The sequence below is a fragment of the Eubalaena glacialis genome, chromosome X (assembly GCF_028564815.1).
Source record: "Eubalaena glacialis isolate mEubGla1 chromosome X, mEubGla1.1.hap2.+ XY, whole genome shotgun sequence".
Lineage (NCBI taxonomy): Eukaryota > Metazoa > Chordata > Mammalia > Artiodactyla > Balaenidae > Eubalaena > Eubalaena glacialis.
The window spans coordinates 38,458,406-38,477,948 of NC_083736.1; the positions used below are offsets into that span (position 1 = coordinate 38,458,406).

At 36.7% G+C, this 19,543-nt stretch overlaps 1 protein-coding gene across 8 annotated transcripts in view; it reads right to left on the minus strand.

Annotated features, from left to right (window-relative positions):
• The window catches only part of CASK (calcium/calmodulin dependent serine protein kinase), a 414,851-nt gene that overhangs the window by 183,871 nt on the left and 211,437 nt on the right, over positions 1 to 19,543 (minus strand). For all 8 annotated transcript variants that reach the window (XM_061179474.1, XM_061179472.1, XM_061179470.1 and 5 more), the window contains exon 4: positions 823 to 900. In XM_061179474.1, coding sequence (XP_061035457.1) covers positions 823 to 900 — 78 coding nt within the window. The remainder of the gene's footprint in view (positions 1 to 822; positions 901 to 19,543) is intronic.

Sequence of the window (19,543 nt, forward strand, 5' to 3'; positions counted from 1 at the left end):
ATAATCATTTAATGGTAACTATTTCTCAAATGGTAGAAAGTTTTAATAAATCCTAATGGGTTTGTGGGTTTGAACCCTTCAACATACTATGGTTAGTGACTGAGGAGAGATGCTGTACCCCAGGTATTAAAAAGGCAACTTATTGGAGTGGGTATTTATGATATGATTGTCACCAAAGCAGAAAGTTGTACTGCTTCAAATCTACAAGCAAGTGGCCCAGTGCATGGCTCTTGTGATTTTTCATATTAAATCCTTATTTTGTGTCATCAGTTCTTTACAAGAACTCCTACACTTGGAACAATGGTGGCCACTTGATTGGGAGATCAAACACTGGCCTGAAGCAAATATATTCAGCAGAAAAACTGTGCTTTTATTTCTGTTCCTTCTACTGTTCTATGCTTTTTCTCAGATTAACTGGTCACCTAACAATTTGCTATCACTAAAAGGCAAACTGAAGAACTAATGAGGCACATCTGCTAAAAAGCAAAAATCAAACACACAAAAAAACCCAAGTTTAATTCTACACGGTTCCTGAGCTATCAAATTCCTCCTTGTATAAAAGTCATCAGAAATGGAAAAGATAGCAGTAGTGATGTTCAAGTGTAAATCCATATAAATAGATCAATTCATTGTTCAATATTTTGCATTTCCAGTCACTGTTTGGTTCCACTAATGCACATTAAAAGAGAGATGCTCCCTGTAAGAAAGAGTGGCAGTATGCTCGTCACCAGTTCAAAGAGCAGGCCACTTCATGTGATTGCCTTGTCATTTCCTTCTTTTACTTCTACCTTTACTTCTGGGAAGTTCATACAAATTACATACCTGGCCACAGCTTCACTGTATACAAAACCAGCGTCAGCTCGTTTTACGATTTCAAAACACAGATCCGCTCCATCCATACTGTAGAGAAATGTGAAAAAGAATATAAGGAAAGAGAAAATTTCAGGAAGAAAACATTGAAAGTGAATACATTGTAACTAAGTTTTTAGTTGACTTACAGCTAAAGATTATAATAAATTATTTAAATCTCCTTTCTTTTGATGAAAAATAGACATAAATTATAAAGGACATTATAACCATCTTAACATTGAAAATCTACAGGGGAAAAAAACAGGAAGAAAAAGCAAATGGTAGCATCAAATAACATAAAGTGTGGGAAATTGCCTATAAATTTTCTTTAGGTTATCACAAGAAAAAGTCTCAAAAAAGGGCAATGTTGGGGGTTGTGGCATATTTTTGAATCAAGTTCCGAAATTGTATCTAGTCACACCATGTACTATTTTAAGAATACAACAACGATTCTAAAACATTTAGCTATAGTTATCACCACTAAAAGGGAATTCAAGCTATATACTGTGAAAGGAAAAAAATAATTAGCTAATCCATAATTTATTTTTGTTTATACTTCCATTACCAAAGTTAACTGCTACAAACATACTCTAACACACTGATGTGCTGGTGACGCAGGGTTACTATCTTGCCTCCAAACTTAAAATGGTTCTCTATTTCTCAACAGATCAGTAAGGCTTCTTGTTGTCTCAGCCATACCTTGCTTCTTCTACCTACCCTGTCTAATGACTTTTCAAGAATAACTCACTCTCTACGCAGATTAGTCTTACACTACTCCCTGAATATACCATTTTTTTTTCTTTTTCTGCCACACACTTCTGCATATATTGTTTCTCACATTCAAAACCTACCTTAATTCAAGGTTCCATTCCAATCTCACCTTCCCCAGGAAGGCCCCTCAACGATTACCAGCCACATTAAGGCCTTCTTTTGCTTAAATTCTATAACAACTCTATATAGCCCATATTATAACATTTAGCACTTACATAGAAACATATTTATGTGTATACACGAAACTTTTGCCAGATCATTACATATATTAATGAATAGTTAGCTAACATTTTCATAATGCTTTAAGGCTCATAAAGTGTTTTCAAATCCGGTATCTCATTCATTCATTTATTTAGTAGCTCAGGCACCAAAATACCTGTTGCAGGTTTTATACTGAGGAAATAGAGACTTCCAGAAGGGAAAGCAAAGGAACTAACTATTCATTACTATTACCTATAATTAATAACTAATCCATTAATAATAATTAATAAACATTACTAACTAATATTACTATTCATCAAGTATCATGGAAAGCATTCCTTGTTATATCTCCCTTCATTCTTACCATCATTCCATGAGGTCAGCATCCTTCTCGTTCTCAAACAAGTTGTCTAAGTGAGTAGACAAGTATATTACAGGGACAGAATTCAAATCCCTATCTATATTTAATGTTCTTTCCATTATCTACAGCTATACCTACTAGGTGTGCAAGGAACAAATGTACACATTCAAGCTCAACAGTTCAAAAATAGGGTGAAGTCCTAAAGAACAAGTATATTTTATATTTTCAACATACTCCCACCCAAAACCTGGCAGAATACTATGCACACAGTAAATATTTAATGAATAGTTTATTTAAATCTTGGTGTGGTTTTACGTAAATGAAAATACTTTCACATTTATACAAGGCTTCACAAATTTTACCTAGTTTTCATTTCACAGCCAACGAACATTTTCCAATGTCAAATAGGATTCTTCTCCAAAATAATTTGTATGATGGCTCAGTCTACTCTGAAGTATGGCAGTGCCCATTTTGCACAATCAGAAATAAAGCCCGGATGAACACGATCATGTATCTTTGTGAACAACCCTGATCATCTGCTGTAGTATAAGTCCTACAAGCAGAGTTCCTAGGTCAAAGGGCACAGACAATAATACTTTTGATACATACACTACTGGAAAAATTTTAACAATTTATACTGCCACTACTGGGTGTGAAAGTGTTCTTTCCTCTACCTTGCCTCTACTAGGATGACTATTCTTTTTAATCTTTGCCAATCAGATAGGAGGAAAAAAAGTCACTCACGATTGCTTTCATTTACATTTCCTTGACTACTAGAGAGGCTGAATATTTCTCATTTCTTTGTGTTGTGGGGAGAAAAAAAGCACTATTTTTAAAGCTGGCTGCAGTTTAAGCTGGTTGGTTGATCTGTGAAGACTAAAAACACATAGTGAGGGAATTACAGTTTTGTTTAGGCATTTTCCTTTTTAATTGCGAAATGTGAGGATAAGCACTATTCAACTTAGAGAGAAGAGTTAGGCAAAGGAGAGAGCTAAATTGATTGCATCATAAAGCAATAAGAATCCTTAGAGCTAGAGGAAGGCTTTTTTGGAGGGATCTGGAAGGGGGAAAAAAATCTTAAGGGTAGGAGAAGGTACTAAGGTGGTGAGAGGCCAACACTTAAGGAGGGAACCAGTCAGTGGGAAATAACTGGAAATTGCTTACTGCCCTGTTCTACAATCACCAGCATGAATCGACTCATTTTTCGTGGACATATCTGAAACACTAGTACTTGAAATGACACTTTCTACATTTACATATACACACACCAAGGTATTTTTAGGTTTCTACTCTTTTCCACTATTTTTGTATCTAGTCCCATACCAGTTTTAATTCTGCAATAGTATATTTTAATATTTGGCAAAATAAGTCTCATTTCATTATTATTCTTTGTAAACATTTTCTTATGAGTTTTTTCTCCCAGCTGAACTTTAAAATCAGTTTCTCAAATGCTAAAAAATTTTTATATTTTGGCTGAAATAATATTATATTTATAGATTAACCAGTAGAAATTAACATTTCCCTAATATTCTCATCCTTGAACATGATATGCCTCGCCATTTCCTTTCATGTCTCTAAGTTATAGTTTTAAGGTTTTCTTCACATTAGTTCCAAATATTGATTATTGGGTTCCCCAACCCCCCCCCAAGGCATTTTATATTTTTAGTTGCTATTATAAATGGGATCTTTTGGCTATTATACATTTTTTTAATACAATGGTTCATAACCAGGGGTACCAAAAAAACAAACAAACAAATAAAAACAAAAACAAAAAAAACCAAAAAAAAAACACCTATGGAACTTCTAAAACATGCCGGCATGCTCTATGAGGGTTTAATCTGAAAGTAAGTCATTACTGTGAAAGTAATTTTCTATTATTAAAGCTATTTGATTAGTTAATTGCAACATTAATTGATATTAAAGTAAAAGAGGCAATCCATTAATTTTAAATTTTATGATACAGAAATAACTAAAAATACTGTTATTCATGCAAATTTTATTCATCACAGAAACTTAAAATATACATATTCATAATGCATACAATCCTAATATAATAACCTTGAACAAAAAGTTCAATGTCTTAATTCTTTGATAAACTTTATCTGATAATATGATTTTAAAAACAATTATGGGACTTCCCTGGTGGCGCAGTGGTTAAGAATCCGCCTGCCAATGCAGGGGACAGGGGTTCAAGCCCTGGTCCGGGAAGATCCCACATGCCGCGGAGCAACTAAGCCTGTGCGCCACAGCTACTGAATCCACGTGCCACAACTACTGAAGCCTGCATGCCTAGAGCCCGTGCTCCACAGCAAGAGAAGCCACCGCAATGAGAAGACTGCACACCACAACGAAGAGCAGCCCTCACTCACTGCAACTAGAGAAAGCCCGCGCGCAGCAATGAAGACTCAACACAGCCAAAATAAATAATGAATAAATAAATAAACTTAAAAAACACCAATTATAAGGCTTCTTCTATTGTTTTTCGCTTTGGCTTCCCATCTTAGTGTGTTTCTGGAGCTGCCAAGAAGCTTCAAGAAGCATGTTTTGAATTTCCCCAGTTGGTTCCATTCTGAGGGAGTAAATGAGACAGAGAAGAAACCCTGCTAAGGAAGAGTATGGGGAATGCTTCTATACTATACACAGAGAAAAACTATGGGAGGTTTACTCTGAATTGTGAAAAGTGATGGGATTATGAACGATCTTAACCTCCCCCCTTCATCTATCTGAATTTTTAAAATTTTGTAATAAACATGCATTACTTATAAAATTTTAAAAAACTGTCCATAAACAAATGCTCCAAACAAACAAAACAGATCACAGGTCTAGAGGCACAAGGTATGGCTGGCTGTATGTTGAAGGGAATCAGAATATGCCACCCAAAATATGCCACTTTAGCACAGGATTATTTTGAACTGAAGGCAATCAAAAATCAGCAGATACAGGAAGAATGCTGTACTCTCCTCCATTCTGCCTAAAAACAGGACATAAATTTCCCTTTGTAAAGGTGACAGAAATTTCCTTTTGTAAAGGTGTTCCCCTCTCATGTACCAGGAAGAAGAAAACTACTCTTACCTGTGTAATAAACCTTACTAAATAACTCTTATTTACCATATATTTTCTGATCACCTTCCCACAATTCACCCCCAACCCCAGATGCCCAAACTCCCCCCTTCCCTTGTCTAGTCTCTTTACTTTCACTGTTAAAATGGTATATAAGCCTCTGGGTCTCTGTGGGTTTCACTTTTTTCTGTGAGCATGTCCCCCACCCCCCATGTGCGAATGAAAATCTTTTCTCCTGCTAATCTGTCATTTGCCAGTTTAATTTGCAGGCCTCAGTCATATAACCTAAAAGTATAGAGGAAAGGTTTTTTTCCCTCCTCTACAATGTATTCTGCAAAAGCAGAGAAAGAGGAGGCTTGTAGGAGACTTGTACCTGATTGTATGAAGAAGTGCTTCTCAAATTAACTGTGGTGAAGGACTAGCTTTATCCCCCCTCAGGTATATTAAGAACTAATACTTTTTACAACATACAAAATCATGTGCTATGATTTCACAGCAATGTCAAATTACTCTAACAGCTTCTAGACATTTAGTCTCAATTTCTGTTCTTATCTCATTATAGAGGGGTAAATGGCTGGTAGATTGGAATGTGTCTGCAAACTATTCTTTGAGAAACACTGTAAAGGACAGATCAAATCTGGATTTCTCTGACCAGCATTTCCCCTGAAGGTGACAGAAACAACTACAAAGACTGGATGAAATAAAAAAAATTTTTTTAAGCATTAAAGAATCACCAGCATAAAGAGTGAAAAACTACCTAGTGAGAACAGAGAAAGGATTAGAGCTCAAAGAGGTGAGCAAGAGCTGCTTCTGCCCTGGGGATAGGGAGGGGCTATGGAAAGAAGGCAGATGTGGAGGCAGGAGGCTTCACTTTTGGGGAGCTCTAGAGAAGTGGAAGGGGGCAGTCAGATGGAGATTTACAGGGTCCAACTTCTTTTGCAGCAGGGTGATCCAAGAGGAGAGACAGAGCTATTCCTTTGGCACACCTCAGAAGAGCCCACCAAAGGCTAAGGCTCTGACAAAATACCTTATACCCCAGGCTGGAATCATAAAGACCTGTGTTTTGAAAACTGGGGTATAGAATATATTCTGGTATGTCTTACTGGTATCATAGGAAAACCCCAATGCTTACCATGGAGATAAAAGCTGAATTTAAAAACTTCAGTAAGAAACAAGAAATCATCAAAAGTGACACTACAGATTTGAAAAAGTAGCAAGAAGAAATTTCAGAACGGAAAAACATAAAATCAAAATTAAGAATTTGAGCAGATTAGATAGTCGAAGAGAAAATTAGTGAACCAGAAGATAATCAGATTGAAGCAAGGAGAGATAAAACATGGAAAATATAAGTGAGGATAAGAAACATAAAAGATTACAGTGAGAAAGTCACCATGTATTTTATTGAAGTTTAATTTAAAAAGTGAAAAGAAAATGAAGCAGAAGCAATACTGAAAATATAATGGCTGATAAGTACCCAGAAATGATTAAAGATACCAATCCACTGATTTGAAAAGTCCACTAAACAACAAGCAAGATATCTATAGTTAGATACATATCAGTGAAAACTGCAGGAAACCAAACGAAAAAAGAAAATCTCACAAACAGTGAAAACAATGGACTCTTAGACTGATAGCTGATTTTTAGTAGCAACAGTGGAAGCCAGAATACAGTGGAAAGGTATCTTAAATCAAAATAACTGCCAATCTAAACTTCTCTTCTGGTGGAGGAACCAAGATGGCGGAGTAGAAGGACATGCTCTCACTATTTTTAGCTGGGCACAGGGCCATCCAGAATAAAGACAACATTTCCCAGCCTCACTGATGTGACCACATGACTAAGTCTTCCCGCCAATGGGATGTAAGCTGAACAGTCCTGAGTAACTTCCAGGATTGGTCCTTATAGGGAAAGGACAAGCCCTTCTTTGACCCTTCCACTCTTCTGCCAGCTGAAAGGTGGATGTGATGACTGGAGCTTGAGCAGCCAACTTGGTGAAGACCACCTGTTGAGCATAGCTGACTATCAAGCTGCCAGGAGCCCATGACTGTGATAACCTTGTAAAACCACCTCCTACTAAAGAGAGAAATGGACCTTGAACTTTGATGTTTTTACTCTGATCTTTTTACCATCTGTTATTTTGGGTGCTCTGTCATAGGCAGCTGAAGGAAAGCCTGACTAATGGGGGGAGGAGCCCTGAGGAAAGTTTGGGGTTTTTGTTTTTCTGAAGAATTTCAATTTCATTTTGCAGTGGTTCCTCTGAAAAATACATTTCTATTTATAGCTAAACTTCAACTCAATCTCACCCTCCATTACTACCTTCTGCTACTCACATGTACACAGTTTCCTAGGAACAGAGTAGTCTTTGCCTGTGACCATAAGGGGCATTTGGAGACTTCACCTCAAATGTACAGTAGCGGAGAATCAGAACCAAGATGGCGGAGTAGAAGGACCTGCTCTCACTCCCTCTTGTGAGAACACCAGAATCACAACTAGAGGCTGGACAATCATCGACAGAAAGACACTGGAACTCACCAAAAAAGATACCCCACATCCAAAGACAAAGGAGAAGCCACAATGAGACAGTAGGAGGGGCGCAATCACAGTAAAATCAAATCCCATAACTGCTGGGTGGGTGACTCACAGACTGGAGAACACTTATACCACAGAAGTCCACCCACTGGAGTGAAGGTTCTGAGCCACACGTCAGGCTTCCCAACCTGGGGGTCCAGCAATGGGAGGAGGAATTCCTAGAGAATCAGACTTTGAAGCCTAGTGGGATTTGATTGCAGGACTTCGACAGGACTGGGGGAAACAGAGACTCCACTCTTGGAGGGCACACACAAAGTAGTGTGCGCATCAGGACCCAGGGGAAGGAGCAGTGACCCCAGGGGAGACTGAACCAGACCTACCTGCTAGTGTTGGAGGGTCTCCTGCACAGGCGGGGGTGGCTGTGGCTCACCTTGGGGACAAGGACACTGGCAGTAGAAGTTCTGGGAAGCACTCCTTGGCATGAGCCCTCCCAGAGTCCGCCATTAGCCCCACCAAACAGCCCAGGTAGGCTCCAGTGTTGGGTTGCCTCAGGCCAAACAACCAACAGGGAGGGAACCCAGCCCCACCCATCAGCAGTCAAATGGATTAAAGTTTAACTGAGCTCTGCCCACCAGAGCAACAGTCAGCTCTACCCACCACCAGTCCCTCCCATCAGGAAACTTGCACAAGCTTCTTAGACAGCCTCATCCACCAGAGGGCAGACAGCAGAAGCAAGAAGAACTACAATCCTGCAGCCTGTGGAACAAAAACCACATTCACAGAAAGATAGACAAGATGAAAAGGCAGAGGGCTATGTACCAGATGAAGGAACAAGATAAAACCCCAGAAAAACAACTAAATGAAGTGGAGATGGGAAACCTTCTAGAAAAAGAATTCAGAATAATGATAGTGAAGATGATCCAGGACCTCGGAAAAAGAATGGAGGCAAAGATCGAGAAGATGCAAGAAATGTTTAACAAAGACCTAGAAGAACTGAAGAACAAACAAACAGAGATGAACAATACAATAACTGAAATGAAAAATACACCAGAAAGAATCAATAGCAGAATAACAGGTATAAGAATGGATAAGTGACTTGGAAGACAGAATGGTGGAATTCACTGCTGTGGAACAGAATAAAGAGAAAAGAATGAAAAGAAATGAAGACAGCCTAAGAGACCTCTGGGACAACATTAAATGCAACAACATTCACATTATAGGGGTCCCAGAAGGAGAAGAGAGAGAGAAAGGACCAGAGAAAATATTTCAAGAGATTATAGTTGAAAACTTCCCTAACATGGGAAAGGAAATAGCCACCCAAGTCCAGGAAGCGCAGCGAGTCCCATACAGGATAAACCTTAGGAGAAACACGCCTAGACACATAGTAAGCAAACTGCCAAAAATTAAAGACAAAGAAAAATTACTGAAAGCAGCAAGGGAAAAATGACAAATAACATACAAGGGAACTCCCATAAGGTTAACAGCTGATTGCTCAGCAGAAACTCTACAAGCCAGAAGGGAGTGGCATGATATACTTAAAGTGACGAAAGGGAAGAAACTACAACCAAGATTACTCTACCCAGAAAGGATCTGATTCAGATTCGATGGAGAAATCAAAAGCTTTACAGACAAGCAAAAGCTAAGAGAATTCAGCACCACCAAACCAGCTCTACAACAAATGCTAAAGGAACTTCTCTAAGTGGGAAACACAAGAGAAGAAAAGGACCTACAAAAACAAACCCAAAACAATTAAGAAAATGGTCATAGGAACATACATATCGATAATTACCTTAAACGTGAATGGATTAAATGGTCCAACCAAAAGACGCAGGCTTGCTGAATGGATACAAAAACAAGACCCATATATATGCTGTCTACAAGAGACCCACTTCAGACCTAGGGACACATACAGACTGAAAGTGATGGGATGGAAAAAGATATTCCATGCAAATGGAAATCAAAAGAAAGCTGGAGTAGCAATACTCATATCAGATAAAATAGACTTTAAAATAAAGAATGTTACAAGACACAAGGAAGGACACTACAGAATGATCAAGGGATCAATCCAAGAAGAAGATATAACAATTATAAATATATATGCACCAAACATAGGAGCACCTCAAAACATAAGGCAACTGCTAACAGCTATAAAACAGGAAATCGACAGTAACACAACAGTGGGGGACTTTAACACCTCACTTACACCAATGGACAGATCATCCAAAATGAAAATTAATAAGGAAACACAAGCTTTAAATGACACAACACACCAGATAGATTTAACTGATATTTATAGGACATTCCATCCAAAAACAGCAGAATACACTTTCTTCTCAAGTGCGCACGGAACATTCTCCAGGATAGATCACATCTTGGGTCACAAATCAAGCCTCAGTAAATTTAAGAAAACTGAAATCGTATCAAGCATCTTTTCTGACCACAACGCTATGAGAATAGAAATGAATTACAGGGAAAAAACCGTAAAAACCACAAACACATGGAGGCTAAACAATACGTTACTAAATAACCATGAGATCACTGAAGAAATCAAAGAGGAAATCAAAAAATACCTAGAGACAAATGACAATGGAAACATGACGATCCAAAACCTATGGGATGCAGCAAAAGCAGTTCTAAGAGGGAAATTTATAGCTATACAAGCCTATCTCAAGAAACAAGAAAAATCTCAAATAAACAATCTAACCTTATACCTAAAGGAACTAGAGAAAGAAGAACAAACAAAACCCAAAGTGAGCAGAAGGAAAGAAATCATAAATATCAGAGCAGAAATAAATGAAATAGAAACAAAGAAAACAAGAGCAAACATCAATAAAACTAAAAGCTGGTTCTTTGAGAAGATAAACAAAATGGATAAACCTTTAGCCAGACACATCAAGAAAAGGAGGGAGAGGACTCAAATCAATAAAATTAGAAATGAAAAAGGAGAAGTTACAACAGACACCGCAGAAATAGAAAGCATCCTAAGAGACTACTACAAGCAACTCTATGCCAATAAAATGGACAAACTGGAAAAAATGGACAAAGTCTTAGAAAGGTATAACCTTCCAAGACTGAACCAGGAAGAAATAGAAAATATGAACACACCAGTCACAAGTAATGAAATTGAAACTGTGATTTAAAATCTTCCAACAAACAAAAGGCCAGGACCAGATGGCTTCACAGGGGAATTCTATCAAACATTTAGAGAAGAGCTAACACCCATCCTTCTCAAACTCTTCCAAAAATTGCAGAGGAAGGAACACTCCAAAACTCATTCTATGAGGCCACCATCACCCTGATACCAAAACCAGACAAAGACACTACAAAAAAAGAAAATTACAGACCAATATCACTCATGAATATAGATGCAAAAAATCCTCAACAAAATACTAGCAAACAGAATCCAACAACACATTAAAAGGATCATACACTATGATCAGGTGGGATTTATCCCAGGGATGCAAGGATTCTTCAATATACGCAAATCAATCAATGTGATACACCATGTTAACAAACTGAAGAATAAAAACCATATGATCATCTCAATAGATGCAGAAAAAGCTTTTGACAAAATTCAACACCCATTTATGATAAAAACTCTCCAGAAAGTGGGCATAGAGAGAACCTACCTCAACATAATAAGGGCCATATACGACAAACCCACAGCAAACATCATTCTCAATGGTGAAAAACTGAAAGCATTTCCTCTAAGATCAGGAACAAGACAAGGACGTCCACTCTCACCACTATTATTCAACATAGTTTTGGAAGTCCTAGCCACGGCAATCAGAGAAGAAAAAGAAATAAAAGGAATACAAATTGGAAATGAAGAAGTAAAACTGTCACTGTTTGCAGATGACATGATACTATACATAGAGAATCCTAAAGATGCCACCAGAAAACTACTAGAGCTAATCAATGAATTTGGTAAAGTTGCAGGATACAAAATTAATGCACAGAAATCTCTTGCATTCCTACACACTAATGATGAAAAATCTGAAAGAGAAATTAAGGAAACACTCCCATTTACCACTGCAACAAAAAGAATAAAATACCTAGGAATAAACTGACCTAGGGAGACAAAAGACCTGTATGCAGAAAACTGTAAGACACTGATGAACGAAATGAAAGATGATACCAACAGATGGAGAGATATACCATGTTCTTGGATTGGAAGAATCAATATTGTGAAAATAACTATACTACCCAAAGAAATCTACAGATTCAATGCAATCCCTATCAAATTATCAACAGCATTTTTTACGGAACTAGAACAAAAAATCTTAAAATTTGTATGGAGACACAAAAGACCCCGAATAGCCAAAGCAGCCTTGAGGGAAAAAAACGGAGCGGGAGGAATCAGACTCCCTGACTTCAGACTATACTACAAAGCTATAGTAATCAAGACAATATGGTACTGGCACAGAAACAGAAACATAGATCAATGGAACAGGATAGAAAGCCCAGAGATAAACCCACGCACCTATGGTCAACTAATCTACGACAAAGGAGGCAAGGATATACAATGGAGAAAAGATAGTCTCTTCAGTAAGTGGTGCTGGGAAAACTGGACAGCTACATGTAAAAGAATGAAATTAGAACACTCCCTAACACCATACACAAAAATAAACTCAAAATGGATTAGAGACCTAAATGTAAGACTGGACACTATAAAACTCTTAGAGGAAAACATAGGAAGAACACTCTTTGACATAAATCACAGCAAGATCTTTTTTGATCCACCTCCTAGATGAATGGAAATAAAAACAAAAATAAACAAATGGGACCTAATGAAACTTCAAAGCTTTTGCACAGCAAAGGAAACTACAAACAAGACGAAAAGACAACCCTCAGAATGGGAGAAAATATTTGCAAATGAATCAATGGACAAAGGATTAATCTTCAAAATATATAAACAGCTCATGCAGCTCAATATTAAAGAAACAAACAACCCAATCCAAAAATGGGCAGAAGACCTAAATAGACATTTCTCCAAAGAAGACATACAGATGGCGAAGAAGCACATGAAAAGCTGCTCAACATCACTAATTATTAGAGAAATGCAAATCAAAACTACCATGAGGTATCACCTCACACCAGTTAGAATGGGCATCATCAGAAAATCTACAAGCAACAAATGCTGGAGAGGGTGTGGAGAAAAGGGAACCCTCTTGCACTGTTGGTGGGAATGTAAATGGATACAGCCACTATGGAGAACAGTATGGAGGTTACTTAAAAAACTAAAAATAGAATTACCATATGATCCAGCAATCCCACTACTGGGCATATACCCAGAGAAAACCATAATTCAAAAAGACACATGCACCCCAATGTTCACTGCAGCACTATTTACAATAGCCAGGTCAGAGAAGCAACCTAAATGCCCATCGACAGACGAATGGATCAAGAAGATGTGGTACATATATAAAATGGAATATTACTCAGCCATAAAAAGGAACGAAATTGGGTCATTTGTTGAGACGTGGATGGATCTAGAGACTGTCATACAGAGTGAAGTAAGTCAGAAAGAGAAAAACAAATATCGTATATTAACACACATATGTGGAACCTATAAAAATGGTACAGACGAACCAGTTTGCAGGGCAGAATTGAGACACAGATGTAGAGAACAAACGTATGGACACCAAGCGGGGAAAGCCACGGGGTGGTGGGGATGGTGGTGTGATGAATTGGGCTATTGGGATCGACGTGTGTACGCTGATGTGTATAAAATTGATGACTAATAAGAACCTGCTGTATAAAAAATAAATAAAATAAACTTCTCTGGTCACTAAATAAATCTAGAGAATGAAGGTGAAAAAAAAATTCTTTCAGATAAGCAAAATACCAAGACAATTTGCTACCAGCATACCTATCCCTGAAGGAAATACAAAAGAATATTCTTCAGGTAGACGAAAAATGAAGTCAAATGAAAATTCAGAGATTCAGCAAGGCACGGAAAACATAAAATGTAGTAAATATGTAGGTGAATCTAAATGAACAATGATTGTATAAAACAACTATTTTCTCAGTCTCACTCTGGAGAGAGAGACCATATAAAACTGTTACTATTCAGAGACAGAGAGAGAGGTAGGTATGGGACGGGAGGGGACGGGGTTTGTGGGGGGAAACGGGAGGGGATTGATTGATTTTTAAATACGAATACTTGACAACAATAACTTCTAAGTCGGGAGGCATACTGTAATTTCTAGGGCAACCACTAAGTTATCTAACTTTTTGATGTCAGGGACATTTTCTACTCTTAAAGATTATTGAGAACCCCAAAGGGATTGTATTTGTGGGGATTTTATCTATCAGTATTTGCTATATTAAAAATTAAAATCCAGAAATGTGGGCTTCCCTGGTGGCACAGTGGTTAAGAATCCGCCTGCCAATGCAGGGGACATGGGTTCAAGCCCTAGTCCGGGAATATCCCACATGCTGTGGAGCAACTAAGCCTGTGCACCACAACTACTGAACCTGCACTCTAGAGCCCGTGAGCCACAACTACTGAGCCTGCACTCTAGAGCCCGCGAGCCACAACTACTGAAGCCCGTGTACCTAGAGCCTGTGCTCCACAACAAGAGGAGCCACCACAATGAGAAGCCCTCGCACTGCAACGAAGAGTAACCCCCGCTCGCCACAACTTGAGAAAGCCCGTGTGCAGCAATGAAGACCCAATGCAGCCAAAAATAAATAAATAAAATAATTTTTTAAAAAATAAATAAATAAAATCCAGAAATGTAAAAAACATTTATTTTAAAATAATAATAATTAACCCATTACATGTTAACCAAAATAATATTTTTCATGAAAAATAACTATGTATTCTAAAACAAAATAAATTTAGTGAGAAGAGTGGTACTGTTTTACATTTTGCAAATCTCTTTCATTTCTGGTTTAATAGAAGACAGCTAGATTCTCACATCTGCTTCTACATTCAATCTGTTACAGTGTTATTTGGTTGACGTAAATGAAGATAGGGCCTTACACAGATACATAATTGGAAGAAAAAGGTATGCTTTAGTAGCCCTTGTAGATATTTGTGAATATTCTTCTTTGATACTACACCAAGACTCAAGAATGGGTAGTTTCTTAAAGGCAAACTGCAATGTAGAATCTGAAACAGTATCAATGAACTACTTGTACTCTGTTATAATATAATCCATTGTTCTCTCTTGTTCTTTGAATAGACCTTTTACCTGTGCATGACTTTGTAACATTCCACATTAGTCATTTGAAAAACACTCGTCCACTGAGTTACGCAGTTTCGAAATACTGACACATTTTGATTACATGATATCAAAAATCACATTTATTAATATCACTGCTGATTACATTAGAAACATTCTTTAAATCCTGGGAAGCTGTTAAGCTCATGGTGGCAGATACAAGTTTTCCAAGATTCTAAGTTTCACTTGAAAATTTGAATTTCATTCACTAGTGACAACTACTGTGAGTTATTTCCCTGGAAGCAGCAGGCTCACTTCGTTCATTTTTTATTGAACGTCTGCTGCATACTCAAGTTTGAGTAACTGTGGTTTAGTCTGTTAGTCTGTTTAGTCCGTCTATTAGTCATTCTTTCAAGTAAAAATGATGTTACACACACACTCATGCAAAATACTATTTCAGCTTACAACTCAAGATATTGCACAAGTGGATTTCTGAGACCCAACAAAATTTAAAGAACTGTAAGCACTCAGAGTATCTTTCTTAATCACAGTAAAGTTAGAAATAAACAAAATAACTAGAAAATCCCCAAATACCTGGAGATTGAGAAATACATGCTAAATAACCTATGAATCAGAGGAGAAATCACATTGAAAATTAGAAAGTATTTCTAACAATGATAATAAAAACAGTACATATCAAAAGTTGTGCAGGACTGAGGCATTACATTTCAAGATTTGGGTGTTGCCATTATTAGACCCAGAAATACAGAAATGGCTGAAAGAAGCATTTGGGGCATAGGTCCAACCTTCCAGTAGGAGAAGCTAGCTAGCTCCCGCCCCCAACACACACTCCTCAGTGTTGGAGAAACTTTTCTTCATCAGGTAATCCACTGTTGATGAAAAGAACACATCAATACAACCTTTCCAATGGACAATTTTATAATGCTTGACAAAGGTCTTAAAAATGTACATGCCCTTTGACCCAATAATTTCATTCTAAGGGAAATAATCAGAGATATTTGCCGAGTTTTAATGGCAAGGGTTTATCATGGCTATTTATAATAGGGAAAAGTTGGAAACAACCTAAATGCCCAACAATAGAATGGTCAAATAAATTGTGGCAACTCCACAGAGTAGAATATTATGCTGCCATTAAAATGATGCTATAGAAGTATATTTATTGATATAGAAAGACGTTCACAATATATTAAGATATATAAACATATATATGCATATCTATGCACTGAGAAATTTTTGGATATTACAACAGGGTGTTAAAGAGTAAGTGGGTAGGACTGTGTTTAGATTTTTTGTTTTCTTTTTACTTTTAAAAAATGAACAGGCACTACCATTTTTGTCATACTAAAAGCAGTTCTAAATGTTAAAAAAAGAAAATGCAAAAATACTCCTTCAGAATGCAGCTAAAACAGTATTTATAAGGCAGTTTTAATACTTTAAAAATTATTTAAATTTAACATAAATATTACAAATACTGATGTAAAATATTAGAAAATAAGAAAAGCTGAAGTCAGTGACGTTCCATCAGGAGAAATTTTTTAAGAGAACAGCAAATTAAATCCAATGAAGGTAGAAGGAAATGATAATGAGCAGAAATTAATGAAGAAAAAACAAATAAACAAATAGAGCAAAAAGCAAAGCAAAAAAATAGGTTCTTCGAAAAGATTAATAAAACTGAACTAGAAAATCCCCAATGTTTGAGAATTGAACAGTATAGTTTTATTACACAGATCTCATTAGAAAATAAGGAAATATTTAAAACTGAATAATAACAAAAATAAACACATCAAAACTTGTAAAATATAGGTAAAGTAGTACTTAGAGGGAAATTTACTGCTGTAAATGCATATATTAGAAAAGAAGGCTCAAAATTTATGATAAGCAATCATCTCCATAAGTTATATAAAATCATCAAATTAAACTCAAACAAATTAGAAGTAAAGAAGGACAGAAATTAATGAAATGGAAAACAAAAAGATATTGGAGGGATTAACAAAGCTAAAAGTTGTTCCCTGCAAAATGATAAACTTTTGGCAAGGTTGATTAAAAAAAAAAAGAGAAGACATATACAGCAGCCAATATTAAGAATGAAAAAGGAGATATCATTTCATATCCTGCAGATATTAAAAAGATGATATCAAAACTTTATGCCACAAATTTGAAAATTTATAAAAATGGACAAATTCCCAGAAAAATAAAACTCATCAAAACACAAAAAGAATTAGAAAACCTGAATAATTCTTTACTGATTAAAGGAATTGAATCAGTAATTTAAAACCTTCTGGCATAGAAAATTCTAGGCCTGGATGGCATTTCTGACAAGTTCTACTGAAGAGAAGTTCTACTGAAGAGAAATAAAATGAATAAAAAGCAGGAACAGTTTCCAATTCATTTTATGAAGCTAGCTTAACTTAGATACTAAAACCTGTTAAGGACAGCATGAGAAAATTAAAGGGCAATCTCACTAATGAACATAGATGCAAATAAGCCAAATAAAACCATACCGAGCAATATTTAAGAATTACATCAGGGTCTTCCCTGGTGGCGCAGTGGTTAAGAATCCCCCTGCCAATGCAGGGGACACGGGTTCGAGTCCTGGTCTGGGAAGATCCCACATGCCGCAGAGCAACTAAGCCCGTGCGCCACAACTACTGAGCCTGCGCTCTAGAGCCCACAAGCCACAGCTACTGAGCCTGCTCACCTAGAGCCCGTGCTCCACAACAAGAGAAGCCACCACAATGAGAAGCCCACATGCTGCAACGAAGAGTAGACCCCGCTTGCCCCAACTAAAGAAAGCCCACGTGCAGCGACAAAGACCCAACGCAGCCAAAAATTAAATAAATAAATAAATATTTTTTTAAAAAAAATAAAAATTACATCAGGACCAAGCTGGGTTTACCAAAGGGATGCAAAACTGTTTTAACATTTGGAATTCAATTACTAGGATTCTGAACATTGAGATAGATTAAAGAAGAAAAAATTATGATCATCTCAAAAATGCCAAAAACATTTAATAAAACTATGTACTTAAACCTTAAGAAATTCTTAAAGAAGAAGACAAAAATGTCCACTCCAACAATTTATATTCAACAATATTGTGGAGGCTCTAGGCAGTGCAGTAAGGGCAACATAAAGAAATGAAATGTATAAGAACTGAAAAGGAAGAAACAAACTGTCATTATTTATATATGGTATAACTATATACAGAACATTCAAAATAATCTAAGGTAAAATTAAAATTAATCAGAATTTAGCAAAATCATTATCATAAACCAAATGAAAATTTTAAAGAATTTTTTTTTTAAAGAGCGTAGAAACAAATCTAATAAAAAGATGTACAGGACCTCTAGGGAGGAAAATATCATATTTTTTAGGAGAAATTAAACAACTAAAATAAATGGAGAGAAAATTATCCTGTTCACAGACTGGAAGACTCAGTATTGTAAATGGCCCATCTTTCCCAAATTAAAGCATAAATTCAATGGAATTCCAATCAAAATCCCAACAGATACTATAGAAACTGCTGAGCAGAATCTAAAATGTATATGGAATTGCAAAAGGAAAAGAAGATCTAAGATATTTTGGGAGACTAATAAGGTGGGAAGATTTGCTCTACTTGACTTCAAAATTTTGTAATATAAAGCTTAGTAATTAAAGCTGTATGCTATTGACACTAGGACAGACAAACAGGACAGTAGAACATAACAGCAAACCTAGAAACAGATCCATATATAAATATGGATGCTTGATTTATGACAAAAAGGTAACTGCAGAGTACTGGGCGAAGACAGTCTCTTCAAATAAATGTGTGCTTATGTGGACCAGGAGATGTGGACCTGAATGTCCACAGCAGCATTGTTCACAATAATCACTAGGTGTTGACAACCCAAATGTCCATTGGTAGTAGAATAGATAAAATACTGGTATATTCACAAAATAGACTACTGAACAGCAATCAAAAGAAATTAACTATGCATACACAAAGGAATTTGGCTAAATCCTAAAGATAAAATACTGAGTAAAAGAAGCAGACACAGCACAACATAGTATGATTTATATATAGTTCAAAAACAGAAATAATCTTACTTTGTAATAAATAAAGCTAGCATTTATTGAGTGCTTACTACGTGAGAGGTATTTTCTAAGTGCTTTACATGCTTTAATTCATTTAATAGTTATAAGAAGTCTATGAGGTAGGTATTGTTACCACCTCTATTTTACTTATGAGAAAACTGAGAAACAGCAAACGTTAAGTAACTTGCCCAAGACATCACATAGCTAGTAAATGGCAGAGCCAGGATTCAAACTCAGGCAGTCTGACTTTAGAGTCTATGAATCATTGCCCCCCCCCGCAAATGTTCAGTTCACAAAGAGGGAAACTTCTAACTTCTGTTCAAGGCTCTGAGTCACTTAATGCAAGCTAAGAGATTACAGCTAAGAAGGTAAAATCATAGTATAAGGGAGGGCTCTGTATAACAAATGCATTTTCATGGTGTTATGGGGGCCCCATGCTCCAGAACCACCTAGAGGGAATCTTCGAAATGCAGCGCCTCCATCCCCATCTTCCCAGATGATACACGTAAAT